General features: G+C 37.7%; 1 protein-coding gene across 1 annotated transcript in view; it reads right to left on the reverse strand.

Moving 5' to 3' along the window:
* Positions 1 to 447: 447 nt before the first annotated feature.
* The window catches only part of gnrhr4 (gonadotropin releasing hormone receptor 4), a 31,062-nt gene continuing 19,158 nt past the window's right edge, over positions 448 to 12,351 (reverse strand). The window contains exons 3-4 of the mRNA XM_024282583.2: positions 4,017 to 4,221; positions 448 to 3,926 (exon numbers count right to left, since the gene is read on the reverse strand). Of these exons, the coding sequence (XP_024138351.1) occupies positions 3,463 to 3,926; positions 4,017 to 4,221 (669 nt within the window). The 3' untranslated portion in view covers positions 448 to 3,462. The remainder of the gene's footprint in view (positions 3,927 to 4,016; positions 4,222 to 12,351) is intronic.

Consider the following 12,351-nt stretch of genomic DNA (forward strand, 5'->3'; position numbering starts at 1 on the left):
TTTTGTTCAACAAAAATCAAGATCACCAAATACTGCAACATATTTGGTCAACCTTGTAGGGAAAAATGAGATCATGGTTACAACAGATGAAACACTTTTTACATTTTAAAATGATAATATCATGTCTGTTTTTATTATAGTTTTAAATGAAATAGTAAAGCAACATTTTTTTAAACCTTATTTCTTGCGTTTACTTGTTTTTTCTCAAACCAGGAGAAATGCGTATTTTAGGGGCTGAAACAATCAATAAAACACAAGACTGCACACACAGACATGATACAAATCAAACCACATTACAACTCTGAAAAAGCACAAGAATAGTCAACCTCTGCACAAAACTCATATTCCAAAGCACGGGAAGGCGAGAGTCTCTGCTTTCAGGTCGTTTGAAACTACTCCGAAAGCGTCCACAGAGACCAGCTCCTTAAGCTTCAGCTCATTTGGTCATTTTTTTTCTCTTTTCAAGCTGAGAAAGCAGCTACTTTGAATGTCAATTATCCCAGTTAAGCGTGCACCTCTGGGACAGACAGCGGGGGGGATCCCCGCCAGTGAAGGGCATCGCCATCTGCTCGAAAAGAACTGTGTTTTAGTCCGTGCACTGACGAGTCAGAACTTCCAACCGGAGCTTACCGAACGCCGCGGCTGGATCTCGATGTATGTCCTCGATAAATAGCATGAAAAAATATGCATGCATACATATCACATGGCCAAAGTCGTGCACAGACATCAAAGTGGCAGCAATAAGCCTCTTTTGAGCATCAAAGGAAAAAAACAGAAATCGGTTGAAACATGAAAAGTGATGACAGCTTTCAGTCTTTTTCCGTCAGCTGGCACAAAGAAAAAAATAGAAAAAGATAATCTGTGAAAATCCCAGGATGCTCGAACCTTTAGGGAAAACAGGATTTTGTCTTTGAAGGCGATGGACTTTGTTTTCCTGTTTCGATTTTTAGATTTTACACCCATTTAGATAAAGAAAAGCAGGAACATTTTTAACAAACCACAGCTTCAACGTGTGCATAAAAGAAATAACAATAACGACTTGAAAAATATACAAATTCAAACAAACTGCTTGGAAAAAAAGTCCTTTTTTGTGTGTCTCACATAACTTCCACAACTATATTTCTTCAAAATTGTTCTGAAATAATTCAGGTTTTTGTCGGCATGTGACCTTCAGAGTAAAGGGTAGCCTTTGAGTTTCTTGATAAATACATTTAGAGAAATAAGCAGAAATAGTTGAAGAGTAAAGCTGAAGTTTGCTGTTGTCACTTACTTAACAATGACACAGCCTGTCCCCCTGGGCTCAGTTTTATTCCTTAAAGGTTAGCTTTCCTTAGGGGTTAAACATTTTACTTGTCATGTGTTCGGTACTGATCATTTTCAAGCCCAGCCTGCTGCAAAACAACAGAATGGCAGCAGAATGTGAATGCTCAACAAATCCTGTTAAAGACCCACCCTGGTGAAAATCATGTTTTTGGTGATTTAACATCTTCTTGTGGAATTTCTGAGTATTTCTTTTTCAAATTGTCGTGAATCAGAAGCAATTAAAAAATTGAGTTTAAAAAAAGTTGTACTTGTGATGTAGAAAATACGCTGGGAGAACCACAAGCTACCATCTCGGAGTTCTCAGGAACATGGAGGGAAACAGGGGCGGGGTTGCTTTGTGCCAACAAATGAAGCTACGTTTTGGTTTATCTGGTGACAAGCCTGACGACGTCTGCAATTGTTTTTCTAAATAAAGATAAACCAAGGCCACCCTCCTGACATGATCCATGTGCACTGCTGCAAGAACGCTAGATTCACTAGTGAACTGAACCGTTTACAGTTTCGTGCCCAAGTTGTGAGATTTTTACTGATTTGGCATTTCGCACCAGGCCTGTTCCAACCGTAGGTGGCAGATGTGGTTTAGCAAACAGTAGAAAAAGAAGAAGAAGCCCCTACCTGCTTGTGCAGTGTGAACATTAAGGCTTTGTCTGTACTTTAGTGTGTTTGAATTTTGTAGAGCTGTCCGAATCTACAATTCCAAAATCAAGTGCTCTAGAAATGTCCCTAAATTAGTTTGTCCTCTCTCGGTGGGTGGAGTGCTCCTGTCCCAGGGGGAGGAGATTAAGTATCTTGGGGTCTTGTTCACGATTGGAGGAAGATTGGAGCGTGAGATCAACAGGGGTGGCGTTCGCCATGGTTCCGTTACCAAAAAGAGAGCTGAGCCAGAAAGCAAAGCTCTCAATTTACCGGTCGATCTTCGTTCCAATGCTCACCTATGGTCATGAGCTTTGGGTTGTGACCGAAAGAACGAGATCCCGACTACAAGCGTCTGAAATGAGGTTCCTCTGGAGGGTGACAGGGTGCACCCTTAGAGATGAGAAGCTCGATCACCTGGAGAGAGCTCAGAGTGGAGCCGCTTCCCCTCCACCATGAAAGGAGCCAGGAGACCATCTGGTCCGGATTCCTCCTGGATGCCTCCCTGGGGAGGTTGTCTGGGCATGTCCCACTGGGTGGAGGCCCCGGGGAAGACTCAGGACACATTTGAGAGAACGTCTCTCAGCTGGCCTGGGAAAGTCTCCGGGTCCCCCCTCAGAGGAGCTGGAGGAAGTGGTCGGGGAGAGGGAACCCTGGGCATCTTTGCTGAGACTGCTGTGACCCGAATGAGCAGAAGAGGGAAGAAATTTCCCAGAAGTCCCAGTGTGCATCATTGCTCACTACATTAGTGAAAATAGGCCACAGTGCATTGAGTTTGAACCATTTTTGCGAGAACAATGTGTTTAAATGTAATTTTAAACAAACTATCAACGTTTTTATCATCAGAACACAGTGAATTCATGAATAGATGTCGTAAAATACACATACTAATTAGATTTTCACTTCGTAAAATCGGTGATGTCATACCTGCTGTTTAAAAAAAAAAAGAAAAGTAGTACGTACGGTGTCCAAATTGCTTTTCAAATCCAGGGCACTAGATAAACCTGCACAATATAGTTTTTTAGTAGTTGGGGATTAGGGTGGGATTTTGGACACAGCCTAATAGCTAAAAGAACTGGCGCAAATGTCAAAATCTTTTAAAGACCACTGGGATGGCTATTAAAAATACATCAAAAGATGATCAAAGTGGGACTTATTAATTTTGATTTTATCTATACTAAATCTAAATGTGCAATAACAGATTTAAAAAGTGAATGAGTATCTAACTTTTTTTGTCAAACTTGTGGAAAAGATGCATTTCGAGGTTTCCCATGTGTTATTCTGCAGATATGGCTTCATGTGTTCCTTTAACATATCTTTTAGAGAACCTATAAGAGCTACTCATGTAGAAAACATTATCTTTTCTTTTACATTCATGAAAAACAACAAAGCCCAGCTAAAAAAGAAAAAACAAATCAAAGGTTTAAGTTTTCCAAGGCAACGTCTTCACAAAAGCCACGGACAGGATTGTTTTTTTTTTCTTTCCTATTAAAATTCTTTAAGCTTTTAAATCCTGCTGACTGAAATGGTAGGGCTTGAGGCATTTTTTGTGCTGCTGTTGTCATTTATCTCCTCTGTGTGTTTACTGAGGCCACTTGACACATTCTGCCTATGAGCTGACAAACAAGACATTTGCATAAGACAGGAGTTGTTTTCAAGTTCGGTCTGGGCGTTAGAAATCTGCCGCCGTCTCCTCGCTCCCTGGCGCAGGTGGATGGTAAACAGGCCATAGGTGATGGGGTCCAGACATGCATTGAAGAGGCCGAAGATAAACAACATGTGGGTGAGCGAATGAGAGACTGTCTCCTCCATTTTCTCCGGAAACAGCCAATACCACAGACCGAGCAGGTAGTAGGGAGTCCAGCAGATGATGAATGAAGTCACAATAACGATGCTCATCTTTAGAGTCCTCATCCGAGCTTTGGGGATGTTGTTGTGAGAGCGGCGAAGATGAATATCTCTGGACACCACTGGAAAAGAATAAATCATTGTCTTTGTTATGCTAGATTTATTCCAGAAAACACGTCCCAACCCCACGCTTAATGAACGAGAAGCCTTACTGTTGTTCCGAGCGATGCGGCTTGATATCTCGACGAGTATTCGCGTGTAGCAGAAGATCATGATGACTAGAGGCAGGAGAAAGAGGCACACAAAGGTGAACATGTTGTAGAGCGTCTCCTGCCAACGCTGGACGAAGCTGCCGTGGGTGGTGCACTGGGTGAAGTTCTCTGGGACTGTGATGGTCACATTGTGAAATATAAACATCTAAAGTGGAAAAAAGGAAAATGGGTTAAAAATTGAAAATTAGTTTTTTTGTTTAGTTTAACACCTGTGGAGGAATTTGTTTCAGAATTATACATTAAAAAAGTTATTTCCTTTTGTGTGTACTTTTACAAACATTAAACTTATTTTCAAATGGGACCACAAAGTAGTCGAAATGAGAACTTTTGTGTGGCGGTCCTAAATCCGGGTAAATGCAGAGAATTTTATCAGGACTGGTGTTCCAATCTTGTCTTGAACATTGAAAAGACAAAGGAGGTCATGATGGATTACAGGAAGTTCAGTTCTTCTTCCTCATGAAGTTGACTGGACTGTCTTCTCAGATTCTGAGACACAAGATGGTCTCAATTGAGACCATCTTGTGTCTCAGTATGAAGCTCCACAATAGCACAGGGGATAGTGGGACGTTGACTACCGGATCTAGACTCAATTTATTCTAAAAGAATCCAGAAGAGGCCTCAGAATGTAGCTAACCATCACTCCCACCCATCCAATGCACTTTTTTATCCCACTACCACCAGGAAGAAGGTTCAGGAGCATTAGGTGTAAAACAGTCAGGCTGAGGAACAGCTTGTTCAACTGAGTTGTTAAAGCCATAGCGCCACCTGCAGGGCAATGCCTGAAACCCAAAGTCACTGACGACCCCAAACATGCCAATTCTCCCCAACTTTGTCCCTGCAGCCTAATTATTACTTTCCTTATTTGTTCTTTTGTTTATATTATGCTGAAATCTTTGAAAAAATGTCATATGGATCATAATGATAATAACTATCTTGAACTTGAATTGAAGTAAAATGCAAACTAAATGAAATCTGTGAATCCCAAACAGAAAGAGAACAATAAATGCTTTGAAGGCGCTTATGGAGAAGTCTAGAGAGAAGGTCAGAAAGATTGTATTGTATTGCATTGTCTCTTTGTAGATCTAGAAAAGACAAAAAGACAAAGAAGAATGACACTTTCCTGTTAAAACTGATAAACTTGTCACTTTTCTGCCACACAAACCAGACATTTAAATGTTAAAAACCTAATTCTGGGAGCTCTGCTGAACATGCCCCAGCTTTAAGATGTCTATGCTGATCTGTGATATTTGCAGTTAAAATCAGATGCCTTTTTATCCTTTATCTTTATTTCAAGATTACAATAAAAGAAAAAAACAAGAGAAAAACAAGAATAAGTAAATAAAAGAAGCAGAAGTCTGTAGAGACAGTAAAGAATCAACAGGAGTAACTGAAATGAAAAGGTTTTCTTTTTCCAACACTGATAAACACAGTATGCAAACTTCAGTACTTAAAGTACAAGTACTGTTGGTCAAATATTACTCAGATGGATATTTGCTCAGTTCATTTATTAGGTTAAGATACTGAAGTATCTGCTTGCAAACAAACAAGTGTTCATAAAGTTCTTCAGAGGATTCCATATCATATGTACTGTTGTAGTGAGTACACAAATAATATGTACTTTTAAATAGCATGTGTTTAAAACATTAACTTGGTGTAAGTAACTAGCATATTAAAATAAAAAAGCTAAATAAATTAAATATTCAACATAGTTTACATTTCAATATTTAAAACAATTAACCAACATTTTAATTGCATACAAGTTTTATTATTATTAATAATATATTTTAATTATTTTATAGGTTTTTATAGTTTTTATTTTATATATATCCGTGGATTTGTTTCACATGTAACATTTTTAACCATTTTTTGGAGAGGAAAAATGTCAAAGCTATTTTTCTGAACTCCATTTTTTTGGTAATTACAGAGCAAGTGATAAAAATGTCAAGTAAACCAAGTTACCAGGATTCTATTATTTCACTGCAGAAAGGGGAGTTTTTTAAAGTGTTTTTAGTAATGATCGGCTTTACATTTATCACAGGAACAAGTTAGAAAATTCTCACTTTTACTTTTTTTCTCATTTTTATGCTTTTTTTAATTAATTGAATGAAGATGGGCTTCGCTTTGTACTATTTGTCCTGTTTGCAGGTGTTTTGGCCCCGCCCATTTAACTAACACCAGGTTTTTGGCTTTTAATTACCGACAGTTGTTCCTATTTTAGCTAATTGCTCCTCCGTTTTTATTTTACATTCATGGATTTTAGTGTCAGTTTTTTTTTGTTATTTTCTTAATATATATTTTGTCTCATTTTAGTTTTGCCACAAAGGTTCAGAAACTTCCTGTTCCACTAAATTGTTTGAGTTTTCATCAACTTGTTTCTGGTCTCCTGCACTCGTGTCCTCCATCCCCAGCAAACCCTGATAACCGCTGTTGCACACAAAACAATTTATTGTAAGAATTGTTTCTTACTTTATTTTATTATTTCTATGTTTCAGAACAATCTAAGATTTCTCAAACTCACCTAACAGTAAAGATGCTTTGACTTCTGACTGAGCTTCTTTCTGCTGGTCAGCCTCAGTCCACCTTTTGCATCTGCAGATTAGCAGCGCTCCCTCTGATTAACCCAGAGAGCCTCCTTTTCAATCAGAAACACCTGCAGGTGGTGCGTTGAGCTAAATTCAGCCTTGTGCCACGGCGACAGAATCAGCACTGGCAGGGAATTGGTGGGGAATTAGGAAACCCACTTGTGCCATCTGTTTATCCAAAGCCTGTCCTAGATGTTTTCTGGAAGCACCTCAAAGACACGCGTAAACTGTAATATACAACCCTGCAGTTGCTTCTCATGCCAGGGTTTTGGTTTTCATGCCATTGCAAGTGACCCTGGAGATATTTTTGACCAGCATATGCCCTTCTGCTTAAAATAAAACGAGTTTAAAGGATCACATAAAGTTTTATCGAGCACATCTTCCCACAGAGTGACATCAAACAACTGGATCATTTTTACTTTCATTTTCTCCACAGTTATGGTTGAGGAGATACAATATAGTTTCTCTTCATTAGTTTGCTGCTACAAATACAATTTAAAGCATAGTGCAAATGTTTAACATCCTCGTGAGTAGAAACCAGATACTAGTACATGTATTTACATTTCGAAGAAGTTTGGTGCAAAATGTTGAAGCAGTGCAAATCTCTCAAATCTTGCTCCAGACTTTTTCTTTTAAAGCTTTATTACAATTTATTAAAAAGACCAGCTGGGTACAAACTGTAATTATTCAATTTTCCTTCATGATCGATTTTCAATCGGTTGACACGTTTGTCTTTTGAAAATTGACACTACCATTCATCACTGCTAAATCTGAGTCCCCGATTAAGTTCAACTCCTTTAACTTTCAACATGCGTTTATTGGCTACACATTTAGAGCTAACAAACAAACCTAAACACTTAAGTATAGTTATGCACGGACACAAGAGTTGTGAATGTAGAAGCCAAAAACACACAAATATGGACTTTTACCTATGATTTTCTTTGAAAGTAATCGCACAAACATCCATTTCCGAGCCCGATGTGAATGTAGCATAAAGCTTAAGTTACCAAAGACAGTTTTAGGGTTGGCTCCTAAATGTTTCAGAGAATGCTGCAAACAGACGGGGGATAATGGGAAGAAAGAAACCGAGCAAACAGATTTCCTGGTGGAAAAAGCCAAATTAGAAGAACTGGTTTGACAAAGGAGTGTTGAGCAAAGACGGAAAGTGTCTCGTGTCTCCAGGAAAATGATCCGTATGAAAGGGAAGAGGATTTTTGATGTGGAGATTGATGATGCTTCAAAGAGAACAGAGACAGCCAGTGCTAATCAGAACAGAATACAATGTTCTTGTCATTCCAATAAATCCTGATAATCTGGAGCTGTCTGCATTTTGTGACTGAATTTCACCGCAAAGTGAACCCATTAACCATCACCATTCTGTCTGTGATCGATGTCTGTCTCTAAAAAACGCCAGGCCTGCTGCCAAAGTTTTGGAGGATATACGGTAAACTCATGTTTCAGGTTTCTGCGTTTAAAACTCTCCTATTTACCAGTAGTGAAAATTTTTTTTACAACCGTTTCCCTTTTTCATTTAACGATTATTTAACCAGGTGAGCTATTAAAAACGTTCTTTTTACAATAAAGACCTGTTTACAGGCTCAACGTATGCGTAGTCATTCAACGCACATTGAAAGTTAAATCAGTAAAACTTTGACCAATTAGGAACTCGGATATGGTAGTGACAAATGGATGATTTCAATTCAATTCAAACTACTTTATTTATCAATTCTATTTTTATGGTGCAGAGAGTGGCTTCAAAATTCACAAGAGACCAGAGCATAGAGAGAAAAATAATAATAAAATAAAAAAGAGAAAAACTGTACAATACTAGCAGATCTGTACAATACTATAATTCTTTGATACAAGAGAGACCCAATGTTCAATAACAGAGACACATTTAAAAAAAAAAACAAGATAACTTAAAGTGACATAGTGTATTTGTGTCAGGAATGTATTTGTATCCAATAATCTGAATGGTGTCTCATTTAATTTATGGAAGTGCCATTTGAAAGCCTCTCATGGAGGATGTAGTTTGTGATTGGCCAGAATTATATAATACTAAATATTTTATATATCGTAATAGTGCAGTAAAAGAAAAAGCCTGGAGCTAGATTTGTGATATTTGCACCACTTCTCCCAACTGCAGGTGTCAGACATGCACAAAGTAAACAGTAGTAGAAGAAGAAGTAGCTCCTCCCTTCTTGTCTAGTGTGAACATCACAGGCTACAAGTGCGTTCAAGAATGTGCATCAAATGTCAGGTCTATGCGTCACTCTCAACTCATCATTTTGATGTGCTGACTGTTCCCATTAAATCCCAGGTTCCCAACCTTTGGGACATGGTAATGGACACTGAACCGGTACCAGTACCAGCGACCCAGAAGCCCTGATTTAATAGGAACATCAAAAAACGACGAGTTGGGGGACATCCAAAACGTCTAAAAACGACGTGGACAGACCCGATTTATGATGAGTTGGGAGTAAGAATGCGTTGGCCTGGTGTGTACACAGCTTTACAGTCAATATTTTCCTTGTTTTTGGGGACTGATGTCCAGGCAGAGAAAGAGGGAAAAAAGTGGCTCAGCATCCATTCCTCACCCTCCTCCCTTCAGTAATTATTTCCCTGCTTGGGTCAGAGGAAGACAATCTGTCAACCTTTAGGAGTAAACCTAAAACTTCCTCCTACTAACTTTAGTTTTCCAGGTGTACTTATACTATAATTGCTGACACCTAGTTTAACTTTTTTCCCATCCCTGGTAGGATTTAGATTTTTTTTCCCGTCAGTTTTCCTCAGTGTTGCCCTCTCCCCCCCATGTGTTTAAAGGCGGATGACCAGCGGGTTGTTCTTCAGTGCTGCTTAAGAGATCATCGTGGAAAGAAGGAGATCTTCCTGACCCACGTTTGATCTCAAAACTCTTTCAAGTGAAGAAACAATATCAAAAAATCAGAAACGAAAAATAAATATTAAAGGTGTTGAGATAAACTTGTTATCTGCAAGATTATTTTCACGCCAAAGATATTGTGGCATAGATTTTGTCTTGATTTACCAAAAGAAGCAGATGACACGTGCAATATCTAAGTATTGATTAGGTTAATCGGGAACTGCAAGCGTGGCAAAGGCGCTCCTGCCTCCAATGGCTCATTTGGAAAGATGTTCTGAGGTCAGCCAAGAGATACAATCTCTCCAGCGTGTCCCGAAGATATATAGCGCCTCATATATATGCATATGAGAAGAAATTATTAAAACTAAGGGCAAACTTCAGAGACCTTGAGTAAAAGTTGAGCCCTATAGCAAGAATGTGAGTTGAATTTGAATACCTGGCAGTCTTTGAGGGAAGAAAATAGAGACAGCAGCTGTATACCTGCAGGCGGATGTATTAAGACACTCACTGCAGATTGTTTGAGGGGCTCACAGTGAAAGGAGAAATCATCTGCACTCCTATAAATAGAGGTAAGTGGGCAGTTTCTGTCAAGGTGGTTATTCGTGCTTAAGAGAAAAGTGAATTCTGCCCAAACTGTACTTGTTTTTCAAAAGGAAAAAGCTATATTCTTATTTAAAACGGGAGGAAAAGAAATCAAGAAAATTCTTTCATAAAACGACATTGTTCTGACATTCTCTCAGATTCAGTGTTGGATTTCATTAGACCACAAACTAGCGACGTTTTCTTCAACCACGGAGGGGTCAGAAAAAGCTGGTTAGGGTTTCTCGCTGGGACTACAAAGGTTTCGCCAAACACAATTATCCTTTTCATCTAAAAAAAGACGGTTGTGTCCTTCAAAGCCGAATGAAATAATCCCTGCGCTTTCACTGAAGTGGAAGCGTTCTCATAACAAAGTACTTCTCTCTATCAAAACAGACAATTCAAATGAATGCATTTCAACCTCACCAGGATGTATACTATTGTATTCTAGTGAATCTAATAAACAGAAATGTATGATTACGCGCAATGTTGCAAAGTGGAAATGCTGTTGATGAAGTGTGACACAAGCAGATTTAAAGAACTTCTTTAGTAAATGCTAAAATGATTCAAGACGTGGCAAAAATCTGCAAAAAAAAGTCAATTTAAAAGATTATTTTAAGTGTTTGTCTCTTTTTTAAAGCAGCTACAGTGCAAAAACAGGTCTCTTAGAAATAAGTTAACAATTATTTCCCCATTAGCCAATTTTCTTTGAAAAAAAATCTGCTAAAGGGGTAAGAAAATTCTTTTTATAGAGAGAGAAAAGTATAGTTGTTAAGAGTATTTTGCTAAGGAAAAATGAGACCGTTTTCCTTGAAAAAGGGTCTATTTACTCTTATAAAATTCTGTTTTTGGAATAAACTCAAACTGTTTAAATTATTATTTTTGTCCATGTTACTTTTCACCCTTAATTAAGCTAATTATTCAAATAACTATTTTTATCACCCTATTAAGTGTTTTTTTTTTAATTATTTAAGAAGCAACAAAAAGGTTTCTTTATTTAATTTTATCTCATTAATCTGCCTCAGGAGCTTTTTTTTTATCACCATATTGACATTTAAGAGCTGACTCAGTGGTTCCATTTAAAAAAAATAATGAACAGCTTTAGAAAGAGGGCTGAGGAGTCCCTTTTGGTCCGTTTTTCTGATCTGTATGAACAATACATGAATACCTGTTCTCATTCTGTATTGTTCACACGTGTTAAATCTAAATTGGATCAAGTTTTTATCGTCTAAAAATCAGCTTTCTCAAGACTTCCAGGAATTTAGATAATAAAAACGATGGTAATGTCAGGGGGTTTGCAGCATAAAACAATATTATTGAATTGTTCTGTGTGCACTTCATTTTAGCTGCACGTGAGCACTTTTTTAAACCACTGTAGAGCTCCTTTTATAGTTCAGCTTTAGATAAACATGAACTTGGAGGCTTGTTTGTCTGTATAGTGTGATCATATGCTAAATAAAATGATTAAACAACGTTTTGTAATTCTCTACGATAAATTTAATTAGTAGGGTTGGGAATCAATTAAAAAAAATTACTAATTAATCGCAAACCTGGAAAAAATAATTAATTGGGAATAATCTCTTTTTTTAGTTGCAGTATTTGCTGACCACTTATTATTTGCAAATACGAAATCACAGCACTGTACGTTTAGAACGTTTATTTTCAGTCTGTGCTGTCAATCAATTAAAAAAATTATCAGATTAATCACACTTTTGGGTTGTGATTAATCACAGTTAATTGCAATGTTTTACCAGGTAAATTTTATATGACAAAAACAGAAAAAAACAGGCCAGAAAGAAAATTTTCCTTCCATTTTATGTTTGAAATTTTAAAATTTATTAAGTGTTAGTTCAAAAGTGTAATTTGTGTGTACAAAACACGTCAAAAGTAAGATAAGCAGAACTCTAAAGACTTTTAAGTCTGCCTTATTACTCCAAGAAATCAAAAATGTTGATATATAGTATCAAGAAACAAACCTGCTGACCAAATTTTAAAAAAAAAAGTTCCGGTCATACAGCCCAAACTCTTAGGATCTTCTGATAAAAACAAGCGGTAAGAGGTGAACTTTCTCTCTGAACTGATGCTTTATTTAAGCTATCGGGACGATCAGTATTTATATGGTTTTCCTGTACCGCTGCAGTCGAGATTCAGTGACGCGTTGTCACGGTAACACAACGCGCTGGACCATGAATCAAATAGTCCACTTTTTCTGAAAAAGAGAGCTAAACCAAAA

The sequence above is a fragment of the Oryzias melastigma genome, linkage group LG6 (assembly GCF_002922805.2).
Source record: "Oryzias melastigma strain HK-1 linkage group LG6, ASM292280v2, whole genome shotgun sequence".
NCBI lineage: Eukaryota > Metazoa > Chordata > Actinopteri > Beloniformes > Adrianichthyidae > Oryzias > Oryzias melastigma.